The sequence below is a fragment of the Tachyglossus aculeatus genome, chromosome Y3 (genome assembly GCF_015852505.1).
Source record: "Tachyglossus aculeatus isolate mTacAcu1 chromosome Y3, mTacAcu1.pri, whole genome shotgun sequence".
Taxonomy (NCBI): Eukaryota; Metazoa; Chordata; class Mammalia; order Monotremata; family Tachyglossidae; genus Tachyglossus; species Tachyglossus aculeatus.
This window is the reverse complement of record NC_052095.1, coordinates 499,075-517,139: the sequence shown is the minus strand read 5'-3', so window position 1 is coordinate 517,139 and position 18,065 is coordinate 499,075. Positions and strand designations below refer to the sequence as shown.

General features: G+C 45.0%; 1 protein-coding gene across 6 annotated transcripts in view; it reads left to right on the top strand.

Annotated features, from left to right (window-relative positions):
• The window catches only part of LOC119946736 (transcriptional repressor CTCF-like), a 99,514-nt gene that overhangs the window by 77,659 nt on the left and 3,790 nt on the right, over window positions 1-18,065 (top strand). For all 6 annotated transcript variants that reach the window (XM_038768169.1, XM_038768164.1, XM_038768168.1 and 3 more), the window contains one exon: window positions 15,962-16,126. In XM_038768169.1, the coding sequence (XP_038624097.1) occupies window positions 15,962-16,126 (165 nt within the window). The remainder of the gene's footprint in view (window positions 1-15,961; window positions 16,127-18,065) is intronic.

Here is an 18,065-nt window from a genome sequence, read left to right as displayed (position 1 = left end):
TTCAGTAGGTCTTTGAAGGGGTGAAGTGTGCTAGTTTGGCAGATTTGAGGATATTCCAGGCCAGAAGTAGGATTGCATTCATTCAGTTGTATTTATTGAGTGCTTACTGTGTGCAGAGCACTGTACTAAACCAAGCGCTTGGGAAGTACTGATCGGCAACATATAGAGATGGTCCCTATCCAGCAACGGGCTCACATTCTAGAAGGGGAGACAGACAACAAAACAAAACATGTAGACAGGTGTCAAAACCGTCAGAATAAATAGAATTAAAGCTATATGCACATCATTAACAAAACAAATAGAATAGTAAATATGTACAAGTAAAATAAATAGAGTAATAAATCTGTACAAATATATACAAGTGCTGTGGGGAGGGGAAGGAGGTAGGGCAGAGGCGGGATGGGGAGGAGAAGAAGAAAAAAGGGGCCTCAGTTTGCGAAGGACTCCTGGAGGAGGTGAGCTTTCAGTAGGGCTTTGAAAGGTGAAAGAGAGCTAGTTTGGCAGATGTTTGGAGGGAGGGCATTCCAGGCCAGGGGAAGGACGTGGGCCAGATGTTGACGGTGAGACAGGTGAGAATGAGGCACAATGAGGAGGTTACTGGCAGAGGATCGGAAGGTTCGGGCTGGGCTGGAGAAGGAGAGAAGGAAGGTGAGGTAAGAGGGAGCGAGGTGATGGAGAGCCCTGAAGGCGAGAGTGAGGAGTGTTTGCTTGACTCGTGGTTGACAGGCAACCATTGGAGATTTTTGAGGAGGGGAATGACATGCCCAGAGCGTTTCTGTACAAAGATAATCCGGGCAGCAGAGTAAAGTATAGACTGAAGTGAGGAGAGACAGGAGGATGAGAGGTCAGAGAGGAGGCCAATACAGTAACTTGGGCCACGGGTCGAGGGCAGGACAGTCGAGAATGAGACGCAGTGAGAAGGTTAGTACCAGAGGAGCGAAGTGTGCGGACTGGGATGCAGAAGGAGAGAAGGAAGGTGAGGTAAGAAGTGGCAACTTGAGGGAGAGCTTTGAAACCAATGGTGATTTTTGCATGATATAGTGTTGACGGGCAACCACTGGAGATTTTTGAGGAAAGGGTTATATGCCCAAAATGTTTCTATAGAGAGATAATCCGCGCAGCTGAGTGACACATAGACTGAGTTGAGAAGAAATTGGAGGTTGGAAGCTGAGGATGGATGCTGATGCAGTAATCCAGTTGGGGTATGATGAGTGATTGTACTAACAATGAAGTGTTCACCACATAATAAGCGCTCATTAAATACCATTGATTGCTTGATTATTTTGCTTCCTCAAGCACTTAGTACAGTGCTATGTTCATAGTAAATTGCATAAATATAATTGATTGATCAGTTGACTGGTTCTCACTCTGTTTAGGTGGCTGGAGTTGTGCTATCAGGAATATGGATTAGCCAATAATTTTGTTTATTTTCTAACTCCCCTCTCCCCATTCAGCTACTTTTGAAGGTATAAATCACAAAGCTGGCATCTGTCAATTTGTAATTCATTCATTCAGCCATATTTATTGAGGCTTACTGTGTGGAGAGCACTATACTAAGCACTTGGGAAGTACAAGTTGGCAACATATAGATACGGTCCCTACCCAACAGTGGGCTCACAGTCTAGAAGGGGGAGACAGAACAAAACAAAACATTAACAAAATAAAATAAATAGAATAAAAATGTACAAATAAAATAAATAGAGTAATAAATACATACAAACATATATACGTATATACAGGTGCTGTAGGGAGGGGAAGGAGGTAAGGCGGGGGGAATGGGGCGGGGGAAAGGGTGGAGGGGGCTCAGTCTGGGAAGGCCTTCTCGAGGAGGTGAGCTCTCAGTAGGGCTTTGAAGGGAGGAAGAGATGTGCGGAGGGAGGGCATTCCAGGCCAGGGGGGTGATGTGGGCCGGGGGTCGATGGCGGGTTGATGGCGGGACAGGTGAGAACAAGGCACTGTGAGGAAATTAGCAGCAGAGAAGTAGAGGGTTGTAATACCCATTAACCAAGCTATTCTTCCCTACTCATCACCAGCTCCTCTGAAAGAAGCCGAAGTTTCCACCTTCTTATCCTCTCACCTTTTCTTTTAAGCCAGTTAACTTTCTGCCCTATTCTTGTCCCTTTCAAGGTCCAGCGCTTAGAACAGTGCTTGGCACATAGTAAGCGCTTAATAAATGCCATTATTATTATTAAGGTCAACCCATGGCTCAAGCTAAACCCTGTTTCTGGCACTTCCTACCTCTCCCTATCTCCAAAGACCCTCTGAAATCATATTTCTTGCCTCTTTTTATTGCTGTATGGTAGTTTTCAAATGCTTAATGTAGTCTGCACACAGTAAGCGCTAAATAAATATGAATGAATGAATCTCTTCTGATCATACCATCAGTCTTACTGAATGTATACTTTGTGTGGAACACTCTACTAAATGCTTGAGGAAAGTGTTATATAACAGAGTTTGCTAGAAATATTTCCTTATTCATCTCTTATCTGCCCACCCTATTTCCAGCCACCTCAGAATTTTTGAGTGCCACTCTGAAATCCTGATAACACTTACAGTAACACATATATTTTAAGCATCGTTTGCTAGTACTTGTAATGTATTTAATGTCTGTTTCCCACACACCTCTGTTTTGGAGTCTCTAAAACTTGGGGTTCAGCTCTTTGCAAAGACTAAGCATTTAGTAAATACTCTGATTGATAGTTTGGGTAGGAGGAAGGTCCCAAACATGGCTTCAACTACCAATGAGAACAATTCCCAGACCTGATCTCTCTTCCTCTCTGAAATCTATTTTCTCCAAAAAATGTTCTTCAATACATCTCAATTTAGATTTTCTGAGGACAGCAGCGTGGCTTAGTGGAAAGCACGGACTTGGGAGTCAGAGGTAGTGGGTGCCAATCCTGGCTCTGCCACTTTTCAACTGTGACTTTAGGCAAGTCAGTTTATCTGTATCTCAGTTACCTCATCTGTAAAATGGGGATTAAGACTGTAAGACCCACAGGGGACAACCTGATTAGCTTGTATGTACCCCAGTGCTTAGAACAGTGCTTGGCACATAATAAACTCTCAACAAATGCCATCATTATTATTATTGTTATTAATATATCCATAGTATATATAATATATCCATCCCTTCTCCCCTCCTTAACTTCCATCTTCAACTGCTCACTCTCCACTGGTTCCTTCCCCTCTGCCTTCAAACATGCCCATGTCTCTCCCATCCTAAAAAAACCCTCACTTGACCCCACCTCTCCTTCTAGTGATCACCCCATCTCCCTCCTACCATTCCTTTCCAAACTCCTTGAACGAGTCGTCTACATGTGCTGCCTCGAATTACTCAGCACCAACTCTCTCCTCAACCCCCTCCAGTCTGGCTTCCGTCCCCTACATTCCTCGAAAACTGCCCTCTCAGAGGTCACCAATAAACTCCTGCTTGCCAAATCCAACGGCTCCTACTTTATCCTAATCCTCCTCGACCTCTCAGCTGCCTTCGACACTGTGGACCACCCCCTTCTCCTTAACACACTATCCGACCTTGGCTTCACAGACTCCGTCCTCTCCTGGTTCTCCTCTTATCTCTCCGGTCGTTCATTCTCAGTCTCTTTTGCAGGCTCCTCCTCCCCCTCCCATCCCCTTGCTGTGGGGGTTCCCCAAGGTTCAGTGCTTGGTACCCTTCTGTTCTCGATCTACACTCACTCCCTTGGTGACCTCATTCGCTCCCACAGCTTCAACTATCAGCTCTACGCTGATGACACCCAGATCTACATCTCTGCGCCTGCTCTCTCCCCTGCAACCTTGGTGTCATCCTCGACTCCACTCTCTCATTCACCCCTCACATCCAAGCCGTCACCAAAACCTGCCGGTCTCAACTCCGCAACATTGCCAAGATCCGCCCTTTCCTCTCCATCCAAACTGCTACCCTACTTGTTCAAGCTCTCATCCTATCCTGTCTGGACTACTGCATCAGCTTTCTCTCTGATCTCCCATCCTCATGTCTCTCCCCACTTCAATCCATACTTCATGCAGCTGCCCGGATTGTCTTTGTCCAGAAGCACTCTGGGCATGTTATTCCCCTCCTCAAAAATCTCCAGTGGCTACCAGTCAATCTGCGCATCAGGCAGAAACTCCTCACCCTTGGCTTCAAGGCTCTCCATCACCTCGCCCCCTCCTACCTCACCTCCCTTCTCTCCTTCTACAGCCCAGCCCACACCCTCCGCTCCTCTGCCGCTAATGTCCTCACTGTGCCTTGTTCTCGCCTGTCCCGCCATCAACCCCCGGCCCACGTCATCCCCCGGGCCTGGAATGCCCTCCCTCTGCCCATCCGCCAAGCTAGCTCTCTTCCTCCCTTCAAGGCCCTACTGAGAGCTCACCTCCTCCGGGAGGCCTTCTCAGACTGAGCCCTTCCTTCCTCTTCCCCTCGTCATCCCCTCATCTTACCTCCTTCCCTTCCCCACAGCACCTGTATATATGTTTGTACATATTTATTAATTTATTTATTTATTTTACTTGTACATATCTATTCTATTTATTTTATTTTGTTAGTATGTTTGGTTTTGTTCTCTGTCTCCCCCTTCTAGACTCTGAGCCCACTGTTGGGTAGGGACTGTCTCTGTATGTTGCCAACTTGTACTTCCCAAGCGCTTAGTACAGTGCTCTGCACACAGTAAGCACTCAATAAATATGATTGATTGATTGATTGATTGAATGATAGTAGAACTCCTCTTCTTCCCACCAAAATTCTATCCTCCCACAACTTTTGTGTCAAATAGTATTTGTTAAGCACTTAGGCACTGTACTTAAGGCACTATACTAAGTGTGGGCATAGTTTCATTAATTCATTAATTCACTCATTCATTCAGTCATATTTATTGAGCACTTCCTACATGCAGTTCACTGTCCTAAGCACTTGGGAGAGTACATTATGACAATAAATAGACTCGTTCACTGCCCACAGTGGGGGGATACAGGTATTAATATAAATAAATATATTGCAGATATGTACATAAGTGCTGTGGAGCTGGGAGTGGGGATGAACAAATGGAGGCACCGTTTGGTGTAGAAGGGAATGGGAGAAGAGGAAAGGGGAGCTTAGTCACAGAAGGCCTCTTGGAGGAAATGTGCCATTAGTAAGGCTTTGAAGAGGTGGAGAGTCATCGTCTTTCAGATTTGAGGGGGGAGGGTGTTCCAGTCCAGAGGCACGATGTGGGCTAGGAGGCAAAGAGGCAGGGTAGATCAAAATACAGTGAGAAGGTTAGCAGTGGGGGAGCCAAGTGTGTGGGCTGGGTTGTGGAAGGAGAGAAGTGAGTTGAGGTGGAAGGGGGCAAGGTAGTGGAGTGCATGGTGAGGAGTTTTAATTCGATGCAGAGGTAGATGGGAAACCACTGGAGTTTTTTGAGGAAGAGTGGGTTATCTCCTGAACGTTTTTGTAGAAAAATGATCTGGGCAGCAGAGTGAAATATGGACTGGAATGGGAAGGGAAGGGACAAGATGCTGGAAGGTCAGCAGGGAGGCTGATGAAGTAATCCAAGCGGGATAGGATGAGTGATTGTATTAACATGGTAGCAGTTTGGATGGAGAGGGAAGATCGGATTTTAGTGATGTAAAGAAGGTGGAACTGACAGGATTTAATGGATTGAATATGCTAGTTGAATGAAAGAGGGGAGTCAAAAGTGATGCTTGTGAAATAGGAAAGATAGTGGTGCTGTCTACAATGGTGGAAAAGCCATGGTGATGGTGGCGGTGGTTCTGGATCGCCACCAAGGTTGCCGGGCAACTAAAGAATTAGTTGGACAGCATGTGACTATTGAAAGTTTTAATGAAATTTTATTGGTCAGGCCAAAGACCAAATAGGGGGTAATGCACCCAGAGGGCTCTTTTCCTTAAGGGTAAAGGTGCCCAAGTGCCCGATGCACTGAGCTTATACTGCTGTTGCTGATGACAGTGATTGGTACAGATATGAAAACAGTGGAGACTGGATTGGTGCAGAGCTGGGCGGAGTCTTTCTCCATGTTTGGTTTGGTTCCTGGACCCAGCCAGTGAGCTGCAGGGTCTAAAGCCCATACCAAATATTCATTCATTCATTCAATCGTATTTACTGTGCGCTTACTGTGTGCAGAGCACTGTACTGAGCGCTTGGGAAGTACAAGTTGGCAACATATAGAGACAGTCCCTACCCAACAGTGGGCTCACAGTCTACAAGGGGGAGACAGAGAACAAAACAAAACATATTAACAAAATAAAAGAAGTAGAATAAATATGTACAAATAAAATAAATAAATAAATAAATAGAGTAATACATACGTACATATATACATATATACAGGTGCTGTGGGGAGGGGAAGGAGGAAAGGTGGGGGGGAATGGGGAGGGGAAGGAGGGGGCTCAGTCTGGGAAGGCCTCCTGGAGGAGGTGAGCTCTCAGTAGGGCCTTGAAGGGAGAAAGAGAGCTAGCTTGGCAGATGTACAGAGGGAGGGCATTCCAGGCCAGGGGGATGATGTGGGTTGGGGGTCGACAGCGGGACAGGCGAGAACGAGGCACAGTGAGGAGATTAGCGGCAGAGGAGTGGAGGGTGCAGGCTGGGCTGTAGAAGGAGAGAAGGAAGGTGAGGTAGGAGGGGGCGAGGTGATGGAGAGCCTTGAAGCCGAGGGTGAGGAGTTTATGCCTGATGCACAGATTGATTGGTAGCCACTGGAGATTTTTGAGGAGGGGAGTAACATGCCCAGAGCGTTTCTGGACAAAGACAATCGGGCAGCGGCGTGAAATATGGATTGAAGTAGGGAGAGACAGGAGGGTGGGAGATCAGAGAGGAGGCTGATACAGTAATCCAGACGGGATAGGATGATCAATCAATCAATCGTATTTATTGAGCGCTTACTGGGTGCAGAGCACTGTACTAAGCACTTGGGAAGTACAAGTTGGCAACATATAGAGACGGTCCCTACCCAACAGTGGGCTCACAGTCTAGAAGGGGGAGACAGAGAACAAAACAAAGCATAGTAACAAAATAAAATAAACAGAATAAATATGTACAAATAAAATAAATAAATAAATAGAGTAATAAATACTTACATACATATATACAGGTGCTGTGGGGAGGGGAAGGAGAAAAGGTGAGGGGGAGGGGAAGGAGGATGAGAAGAAGAAGGGGGCTCAGTCTGGGAAGGCCTCCTGGAGGAGGTGAGCTCTCAGTACGGCCTTGAAGGGAGGAAGAGAGCTAGCTTGGCAGATGTGCAGAGGGAGGGCATTCCAGGCCAGGGAGATGACATGGGCTGGGGGATGACATGGGCCGGGGGTAGACGGCAGGACAGGTGAGAGTGAGGCTTTAGAATGTGAGCCCACTGTTGGTGAGGGACTGTCTCTATATGTTGCCGACTTGTACTTCCCAAGCGCTTAGTACAGTGCTCTGCACACAGTAAGCACTCAATAAATACGATTGATTGATTGATTGATTGATTGATTAGTGGCAGAGGAGTGGAAGGTGTGGGCTGGGCTGTAGAAGGAGAGAAAGGAGGTGAGGTAGGAGGGGGCGAGGTGATGGAGAGCCTTGAAGCCGAGGGTGAGGAGTTTCTGCCTGATGCGTAGGTTGATTGGTAGCCACTGGAGATTTTTGAGGAAGGGAATAACATGCCCATAGAGTTTCTGGACAAAGACAATCCGGGCAGCGGATTGAGATGAGAGCGGATGAGAGCTTGAACGAGCAGGGTAGCAGTTTGGATGGAGAGGACAGGGCGGATCTTGGCAATGTTGCAGAGGTGAGACCGGCAGGTTTTGGCGACGGATTGAATGTGAGGGGTGAATGAGAGAGTGGAGTCGAGGATGACACCCAGGTTGCGGGCTTGTGAGATGGGAAGGATGGCAGTGCCATCAACAGTGATGGGAAAGTCAGGGAGAGAGCAGGGTTTGGGAGGGAAGACAAGGAATTCAGTCTTGGACATTTTGAGTTGTAGGTGGTGGGCCGACATCCAGATGGAGATGTCCTGAAGGCAGGAGGAGTTGCCAGCCTGGAGGGAGGGAGAGAGAGCAGGGGCACAGATGTAGACTCGGGTGTCATCAGCGTAGAGATGATAGTTGAAGCCATGGGAGCGAATGAGGTCACTAAGGGAGTGAGTGTAGATCAAGAACAGAAGGGGACCAAGAACTGAACCTTGAGGAACCCCTCAAGGTAAGGGGTTGGGAGGGGGAAGAAGAGCCTGCAAAAGAGACTGAGAATGAACGGCCAGAGAGATAAGAGGAGAACCAGGAGAGGACAGTCTGTGAAGCTAAAGTTGGATAGCATGTTGAGGAGAAGGGGGTGGTCCACAGTGTCCAAGGCAGCAGAGAGGTCGAGGAGGATTAAGATAGAGTAGGAGCCGTTGGATTTGACAAGCAGGAGGTCATTGGTGACCTTTGAGAGGGCAGTTTCTGTGGAATGTAGGGGACGGAAGCCAGATTGGAGGGGGTCGAGGAAAGAGTTGGCATTGAGGAATTCGAGGCAGCGGGTGTAGATAACTCGTTCAAGAAGTTTGGAAAGGAATGGTAGGAGGGAGATAGGGTGATAACTGAAAGGGGTCAAGAGAGGGTTTTTTTAGGACGGAGAGACGTGGGCATGTTTGAAGGCAGAGGGGAAGGAACCAGTGGACAGGACCACGTACTTCAAACAATATCTGCAACTTTTCCATGGTGCATGGGGCCCCCATCAATGGGGAGGACTGGGTTTGGTTGGGAGTAATAGTAATAATGATGGCATTTGTTAAGCGCTTACTATGTGTGAAGCACTGTTCTAAATGCTGGCAGGGGATACAAGGTGATCAGGTAGTCCCACTTGGGGCTCACAGTCTTAATCCACATTTTACAGATGAGGTTAACTGAGGCTCAGAGAAGTTAAGTGACTTACCCAAGGTCACACAGCAGACGTATGGCAGAGCAGGATTAGAACCCATGACCTCTGACTCCCAAGCCCGTGCTCTTGCCGCTGAGCCCTGCTAGTGTCCTCAGAAAATCCAAGTAGAGGGAAGGTTACAATCTCTGTTTCGGACATGTTAAGTTTGAGGTGGTGGCAGAACATCCAAGTAGAGGTGTCTTGAAGGCAGAAGGAGATGCAAGCTTGGGCAGGGGGAGAGAGGTTAGGGCTGGAGTTTAGAGTTGGATATCACCTCATAGAGGTGGTAGTTGAAGCAAATGATCAGTGAACCCTCTGAGGGATTGGATGTAGATGGAGAATAAAAGGGGACCAGAATAAAACTGAACCTTGAGGGACCTTTATGATTAGGGGATGGGAGGTACAGAAGGAGGCTGAGAGTGAATGGCCAGTAAGATAAGAGGAGAACCACGAGAGGACAGTGTCAATGAAGGACTGTGTCAGTGCATATGTTTGTGTCCTTATGGGACTCATAGTCTTACTCCCCATCTTAGTAGATAACTGAGGCACAAAGAAGTTGTAAATTGTAACTTGCCCAGGATCACACAGCATACAAATGGCAGGTCCAGGTTACCAGGTCCTCTGACTCCTCAGGCTACACTGAGGTACAGTGCTTCTCATACCACTAATGTAGAGAGCACCTCATTGACCTTGATTCACAAGCTCATAACTTTGGCAGTATCCTCAGTGAATCTCTATCAACTAAAGTATCCCTGTTACCAAATCCCTTCAGTTCTGCCCTCACAATATTACTCAAATCTGCCCATTTCTTGCCATCAAAGCTGCTCCTATGTAGGAAGCAGCGTGGCTTAGTGGAAGGAGTCTGGGCTTGGGAGTCAGTGGTCATGGGTTCTAATGCCGATTCTGCCACTTGTCTGCTGTGTGACATCAGGCAAATCACTTGACTTCTCTGTGCCTCAGTTCCCTCATCTGTAAAATGGGAATTAAGACCATGAGCCCCACGTGGGACAACCTGCCTACCTTGTAGCTACCTCAGTGCTTAGAAAAGTGCTTGGCACATAGTAAATGCTTTCCAAATACCGTAATCATTATTGTTATTATTAATCCAAACACTTATCTTTTCCTGCATTTCCTATTATATCAGCCGCCTCACTGTCCTTTTCACCTCTTGCCGCTCCCCACTCCAGGCCATCCATCTATCTACTGCAAAGATCATTTTTCAAAAAAAAATTCTGTCTCCCCACTCCTGAGGTTACCCATCCACCTCCTAGTGGTTACCCATCCACCTCCACATCAAACAAGAACTCTTTAAAATTGGTTTTGAAGCTCTCAATGAGTTTCCCTCTTTCTTTCTTTCTTACCTCACTGACTTTCTTTACCAATCCAACAGTTCAGTCTTCCTCTACTCACTATCCTCAATCTTGTCAACCCATGTCCTACTTCTGGCCTAGAACTTTTACTTTATATCCTTCCTTTATATCCTGAGCCCATTGTTGGGTAAGGACCGTCTCTATATGTTGCCGACTTGTACTTCCCAACTGCTTAGTACAGTGCTCTGCACACAGAAAGCGCTCAATAAATAGAATTGAATGAATGAATATCCAGGTGGCAGAGCCAGGATTACAAACCACATCCTGCTGAGCCCCAGGCCTAAGGTCTTCCACTACACAACCCTTATTTACCCTACTCCCTCACCCATCTTTATCACCATTGTACTTGAATGTGTGCCCTTTGTTCAACCCAAACTCAGTGCCACAGCACTTATTTGCATATCTGTAATTTATTTTAATGTCAGTCTACCCTTCTAGACAATAAGCTCCTTTTGGCCAGTGAACATGTGTACCAACTCTTGCTATTGAATTCTCCCAAGCAGTTAATATAGTTCTGCACACAGTAAGCATTCATTTAATACAGTTGATTGATTGATTAGTATGGAAGTTCTAAAGTAAGCCTTGGAGGAATATAGTATCGTTAGGTGAAAGATTAATCAGTAATGTCATCCTCAAGGCACTGGCATTTCAGAAGATTGTAAGGAAGATACTAGTACTAAGAGACAAGATTGAGGCACAGTGTAGGTTGACTTGAAAGGAGAAAAATTTGTGAATTAGGGTCTAGTTGGATCAAGAGTAGGTAGGTTAGGGTAGGTGATTGAGTGTCTTAAAGCAGGTAGGAGTTTCTGCATGATGGAGAGGGTAATTGGAAACCATTGGAACGTTTTGAGGAGTGGGGAGATAATACACAAAATTATGTTTTAAAAAAATGATCCGGGTAGCATTGTGAAGTGCAGGCTAGAGAGAGAGAGACTAGAAATAAGGGAGGCCTACTTGAAGGTTGAAGCAGTAGTTGAGTTATGATATGGCAAGTGCTTGGAGCATCGTTAGTTAATGGATAGAATGAAGATGGGAAGAGTCTAGATGAGAAAGAACTGGAAGTTGAAAGAGGAAAAGAGTGAATAGTGAAAGGATAGTGCCAAAGTTAAGGGAAACAACGTGGCCTAGTGAATAGAACATGGGCTTGGATGTCAGAAGGACCTGGGTTCTAACTCTGTCATTTGTCAGCTGTGTGACCTTGGGCAAGCCACTTCACTTCTCTGTGATTCAGATATCTGTAAAATGGGGATTAAGAATGTGGGATATGGGATATGGCTTGTGTCCAACCCTGTGTCTACCTCGGAACTTAGTACAGTGCGTGGAACATATGAAGCACTTAACAGATGCCATTAAAAAATGTATGTTTAACTGTGTCTTAGCTGATTAGCTTAATTCTACTGCAGTGCTTAGTACAGTGCCTGGCTTAAAAAAAAAACAAACAGTTTTCTGTCTGTCTCCCAATGTAATGGGGGTTACAAATAAGTAGAGATAGAAGAATAAGCAATGGGTAGGTATAGTGCTCTGTACACTGTAAGAGCTCAATAAATACCATCGATTGAGAAGATTGATGGCTAAAGTATTAGAATTAATCAGAACAAATAATTGAATTTACAGATGAGTATAAGCTCGTCTATAGACTGTAAGCTCATTATGGGCAGGGAATGCAGCTGCTACTTCTGTTGTACTTTTCCAAATACTTAGTACAGTCCTCTGCATATAGTAAATGCTCAATAAATATGATTGATATATTCATACTTCAGTTTAAAGTATGGATTGAAATTCAGAACTACTGCACATGGCCGTTGGACTGATATTGCCTGGGGTTTGGGGAGTTAATTGGTAGGTTTGGTTTTGAAAGACTTTGAAGGGCTTAAGTTTGGTGGATTTTGTGTTGTGGGAGAGTTCCAGCCAAGGAAGGAGAATGAAAATGTGTGGTATTTTGGGGAATGAACATTAGTTAGTACTTGAGAAATAGAGTACGTAAAATATATAAGTATTATTGGTAGAGGTTACTCAAGTGTTTATTTACAACTGCCGTAGTATTTGAAGAAAGCATCATCGTCAGTGAATTTTACCTTTGTGTGGGTGGGTTATAGCAAAGACCAATGCTGGGCCAGTAGCTGCAGTCACATTTTGAATACAAAAAAGCCATTTTATGGTGTTGTTCTGCTTAATGTTTTCAATGCCTGGTGCTGTTTTCTTCTTTAGCCCCCCACCCTGTTTCCTTCATGAAATATTTACTTTAAGAGAGATACTGCTTTCTTTGTTAGCAAAACATGATGCTGATCTATACTCAGTAATTGACTCAGCTTTGAAATGGGATGCAGGATTGTCTAAGGTTTTGTTTTCCTTTCTTGAAAACACTTCATCTCCACTCCTTGCTTTTGGTTTCCCAATTTCACCTCTCCATATGGCACCTTTACTAAGATGAGCGTGACTTCAGTTCTGGGCTTTTGTTGTGATCGGGTTTGTCTGATATCCATTTTGTTTTCCCATCCCTTCCTCCCATCCCTTTGTACACCCTTCTTCACGGAAGAAGAATGCCCTCAAAAACTTCCTGCCACAAAACCTGCCTAACCAAGGCCTCCCCCACCCTGACCTGCCTGACAAAAGCCATCCCTGTTGTCCACTAGCGGACTTGACATGACTGACTCCATTTTGTGCAGGTTGAGAGAACAACTCCTTTTTGTATTGTCTGCAACAGATGCCTTCAAGGCCATTAAACAAGTAACACTTATCTATGTAAGGTCCTAGGTCAGATGACATCCTGACAAGACAGTGACAACAGAAGATAACAGAATTTACACACCTATCTATGCAAGGCCATATGGCAGATAACAACAACCTTTACAAGGCAGTAAAAACAGAGAATTTACAGCATCCTGTTGGTCCTAATTGGATTCCTGAAATTCCTAAATGCTCCCTCCCATGTTGCTGTAACTCAATAAAAGACACAGAGAGAATGGGATCGGGGCTGCTTGATCTGGGTCCCTGGCCCCTTGCAGCCGCGCGCTAATAAAATCCACTTCTAAATTTCTACCTGGGTCTCACTCGCTGATTCTCGGCGCAACACTTTCAGAACTTAATTGTTCATGGTCTTCTTTTGGTATTTCATATTGACTGTGACCCATAAATGATGCTGACAGAACTGGCCAGGGTGCAAGACATAGTACCTCTGTGTGGTCTAGGTATCACAGCTGTAGAGAAGATTGGACTCTGTCTATTGCTTTTTGATCTGGAACCTGATACCACACTGCCACCACACTGTTTGACAGTCTCCCACAGCATGTGCTGTCTTTCTTTCTTGATTCATTTTTTCTCCTTGTTTATCCTTGCATCATGTTTAGTTGTGCTGCCCAGAATTCAATTATGGCATTTAGCCCTGTGTTATCAATATGATTTTTTGGTTGTGAGTACGGCTTCCCTGATGCAAGAGTACTGCATTAGTTTTCTTGGGATTTATCTCCAGTCAGTAGAACCTAGTTGATTATTTAGAGTTCTTCAATTCTTTTCATGTCTTCTTGGGTGTGGTTCTTCTATGGCACAGTCATCTATATAGAATCATTCCTGATTGTAGAATGAAGCAGCTGAGAGGCAGCATGCCCTAGTGGATAGAGTATGGATCTGGGAGTCAGAAGGATCTGGGTTCTAGTCCCGATTCTACTCCTTGCCTCCTGTGTGATCTTGGGCAAGTTACTGAACTTCTGTACTTGTTACCTCATAGGTAAAATGGGAATCAGATTGTGAGTGGGACTGTGTCCAACACAATTACCTTCATCTACCCCAGTGCTTAGAACAGTGCCTGGCATATAGTGCTCAACAAATTCCATTAAAAAAAAGTTTCTAGATTTTAGATCATGCTATAAGTCTGTTGAGGTGGGTGTTTCCCAGAGGTGCATAAGCATGCTAGCACCTGTATCCAGGTCTCTTTTTGTGTCCTCCAGCATGAAGTTGAGTTAGGCTGACTACATATATCTGCTTTACTCCACTGATAATAGGTAATGATCAGAGAGGGTACCCCCAGTTCTGACCCAACTAGTTTTGCTGTAATGAAGTAGTCTTATGATTTTGATAAACTCTTCAGGGAAGTCATGTTTGCTTAGTATCTGTATCAAATGCTTTGATATTGCCTTTCTGGTTCTGAAAAGTATTTGGGAGTCCAAGAATATGTATTCTTGTTAAAATGTATAATTATAAATGTATAATCAATCAATCAATCGTACTTACTGAGGCGCTTACTGTGTGCAGAGCACTGTACTAAGCGCTTGGGAAGTACAAGTTGACAACACATAGAGACAGTCCCTGCCCAACAGTGGGCTCACAGTCTAGAAGGGGGAGACAGAGAACAAAACCAAACATATCAACAAAATAAAATAAATAGAATAGATATGTACAAGTTAAATAAATAAATAAATAAATAAATAAATAAATAAATAAATAAATAAAAGTAAATAAATAGATAAATAAATAGATAAATAGAGTAATAAATAGTTACAAACATATATACAGGTGCTGTGGGGAAGGGAAGGAGGTAAGATGGGGGGATGGAGAGGGGGGCGAGGGGGAGAGGAAGGAAGGGGCTCAGTCTGGGAAGGCCTCCTGGAGGAGGTGAGCTCTCAGTAGGGCCTTGAAGGGAGGAAGAGAGCTAGCTTGGAGGATGGGCAAAGGGAGGGCATTCCAGGCCCGGGAATGACGTGGGCCGGGGGTCGAAGGCGGGACAGGCGAGAACGAGGCACGGTGAGGAGATTAGCGGCAGAGGAGCGGATGGTGCGGGCTGGACTGGTGCTGGTACAGAGGGATCCTTGGTAGGGGGTGAGAGGGAGTGGTCTTGGTGGGAGAGAGGGAGGGAAAAAGCTGGGTGGGAGAGGGGAAGGGGAAGGTGAGGAATGGGAATGGCAGTTGGGAGCAAGGGAATTGAAAGTTCATGGTGAGGTCAGCAGGGCGAGTGACAGTACAGTGGGAGGTTAACAATTGAGATGCAGAAGTGATAAAACAATAGCAATGATATAAGTAGGCGATGGCATCACAGGAGGTAGTTAAATGATTAACATGCTATGGCAATAATAAAATTGGCAGATAATGATGTCACAGAGAGCAGATACAAACCATTATGTGCTGGAGTAGGGTGGACCTGTATACCCATTTAAACTTAAAGTGTCCCTCACCAGGCAGGCAGTAGCTCCTCTTAAACAGGTTAGAATCACACAGTCAGTAATTCATACTTATTGAGCATTTACATGGAGAACACTGTACTAAGTGCTTGGGAGACAGCCATATAACAGTTGCCTGCCCAAGAGAAGCTTACAATCTAGAGGCAGGTTAGAAACAAGTGATATAAAAACCCTTGTTCCTCATTAGTCTGTAACTATATTATAGTTCCTCCGGAATGTAATTTAGCCACACAAAAAATAATAATTTTGGAATAAAGTGAAAACCATTATTTCATAGAACAGAGAGTCAGAATAATTTTAATAGTATTAGCTATAGATCTACCCAATTCCAGAGGGCATCCTGTCAAACCAGAATCAGTAATGATTATTTTATTGAGGTCATAGAGAGCAATAAGGATCACCTAGCTTTTGAACTCCTTGTGGGCTATCAGCTCTTTTGAATTATACTCTCCCAAAAGCTTAATTCAGTATCTGCATATATTGTGCCCTAAAGTTAGATTCCCAGTATTTCATTTAAGTGAATTGTTATTTTGTGTTTTCTCTTTTTAAATACTCAATCATTTTAGAAGAAAATGCTGAACCAGATCTGGATGATAATGAAGAAGAGGAGGAGCATACTGCAGAACCTGAAGTTGAATCACAAGTGGAACCAGTGGCTCCTACAGTGCCCCCTCCAAAGAAGCGGAGAGGAAGACCACCTGGCAAGACCAACCAATCCAAACAGCCTCAGCGTAAGTTGCTGTGCCTAGTGTGGAATCCTTACATAAAGGCAGTTGGGACTTCTGGTGTAGTGGATAGAGCACAAGCCTGGGAGTCAGAAGGTCAAGGGTTCTAATCCCAGCGCTGCCATTTATCTACTCTGTGGCCATGGGCAAGCCACTTCACTTCCCTGTGTCTCACGTTCCTCATAATAATAATAATAATAATAATAATGGTATTTATTAAGTGCTTACTATGTGCAAAGCACTGTTCTAAGCACTGGGGAGGTTACAAGGTGATTTGGTTGTCCTATGGGGGGGCTCACGGTTTTATCCCCATTTTACAGATGAGGTAACTGAGGCACAGAGAAGTTAAGTGACTTGCCCAAAGTCACACAGCTGACAGTTGGTGGAGCTGGGATTTGAACCCATGCCCTCTGACTCCGAAGCCCGTTCTGTTTCCACTGAGCCACACTGCTTCTTTAAAGCATCTGTAAAATGGGGATTAAGACTGTGAGCCCCGTGCGTGACAGTGGACTCTGTCCAACCTGATTTGCTTTTATCCACTCCAAGGCTTAGTACAGTGCCTGGCACATAGTAAGTGCTTAACAGATATCATAATAATTATTATTATAACATTGCTAACACTTCTAACCCTAACTCAGTGTCACACAGCAGGCTTGAAATAGATAGAGCATGGCATAGATAGATGCATCTGTCTGGCATAGTAGATAGAGCATGGGCCTAGGAGAAGAACCTGCGTTCTAATCACGGCTCTACCACATATCTCCTGTGTGCCCTTGGGCAAGGCGTTTAACTTCTCTGAGGCTCATTTACCTGATCTGTAAAATCTAGAAAAGGAAGGAAGGAAGGAAGGGAGGGAGGGAGGGAGGGAGGGAGGGAAAGAGAAAGAGTAGCAGAGCTGAGATTAGAACCTAGATTATTCTACTCCCAGGGCCATGTTGCATCCACTAGACCATGTCTTTTTAGCAGGAAATGTGTCTACCCACTCTACCCAAGCATTTTTACAGTGTTCTGAACCCAGTAAATGCTCAATAACTACCATTAGCTTTAGGTACTAGATCACTTTGTCCCCTCCTACTTTACCTTACTGTTATACTACTACAACCCAGCCTACACACTTGAGTCTTCTAATGCCAAGCTACTCGCTGCATGTCAATCTCTTCTACCTTCCCACTGATTCCTTACCCTTATGCTGCCTCTGCCCTGGAATTCCCCCACCCATCCCTCCTTCCACCAGTCATATTTATTCATTCTAGTACAGTGCTCTGCACACAGTAAGTGCTGAATAAATATGACTGAATATTTGGAAAGTAAAATTCGGCAAATTCCCACACAGCCGCCTCCTTTGCCTCTGCTGCCCGTATCATCTTTCTACAGAAATTCAGTCACTTCATTCATTCAGTCATATTTATTGAGTGCTTACAGTGCAGAGCACATACTAAACACTTGGAAGGTACAATTCAGCTACAAATGGAGACAATTCCTACCCAAGAACGGGCACATAGTCTAGAAGGTGGGAGACAGATAACAAAACAAAGAAAACAAGTAAAGAGGCATCAATAACATCAATATAAATAAATAGAACTATAGATATATTCACATCATGAGTAAAATAAATAGAATAATAAGTATGTACATATATACACAAGTGCTGTGGAGTGGGGAGGGGTAGAGCTGAGGGAGGGAGTCGGGGTGATGGGGAGGGGAGGAGGAGCAGAGGAAATGGGTTCAGTCTAGGAAGGCCTCCTGGAGGAGATAAGCTTTCAGTAGGGCTTTGAAGGGAGGAAGAGGGCTAGTTTGGAGGATATGAGGAGGGAGGGCATTCCAGGCCAGAGATAGGACATGATCCAGGGGTCAGCAGTGGGACAGGCAAGAATGAGGCCCAGTGAGGAGGTTAGCAGCACCAGAGGAGTGGAGTGTGCAGGCTGGTCTGTAGATGGAGAGAAGG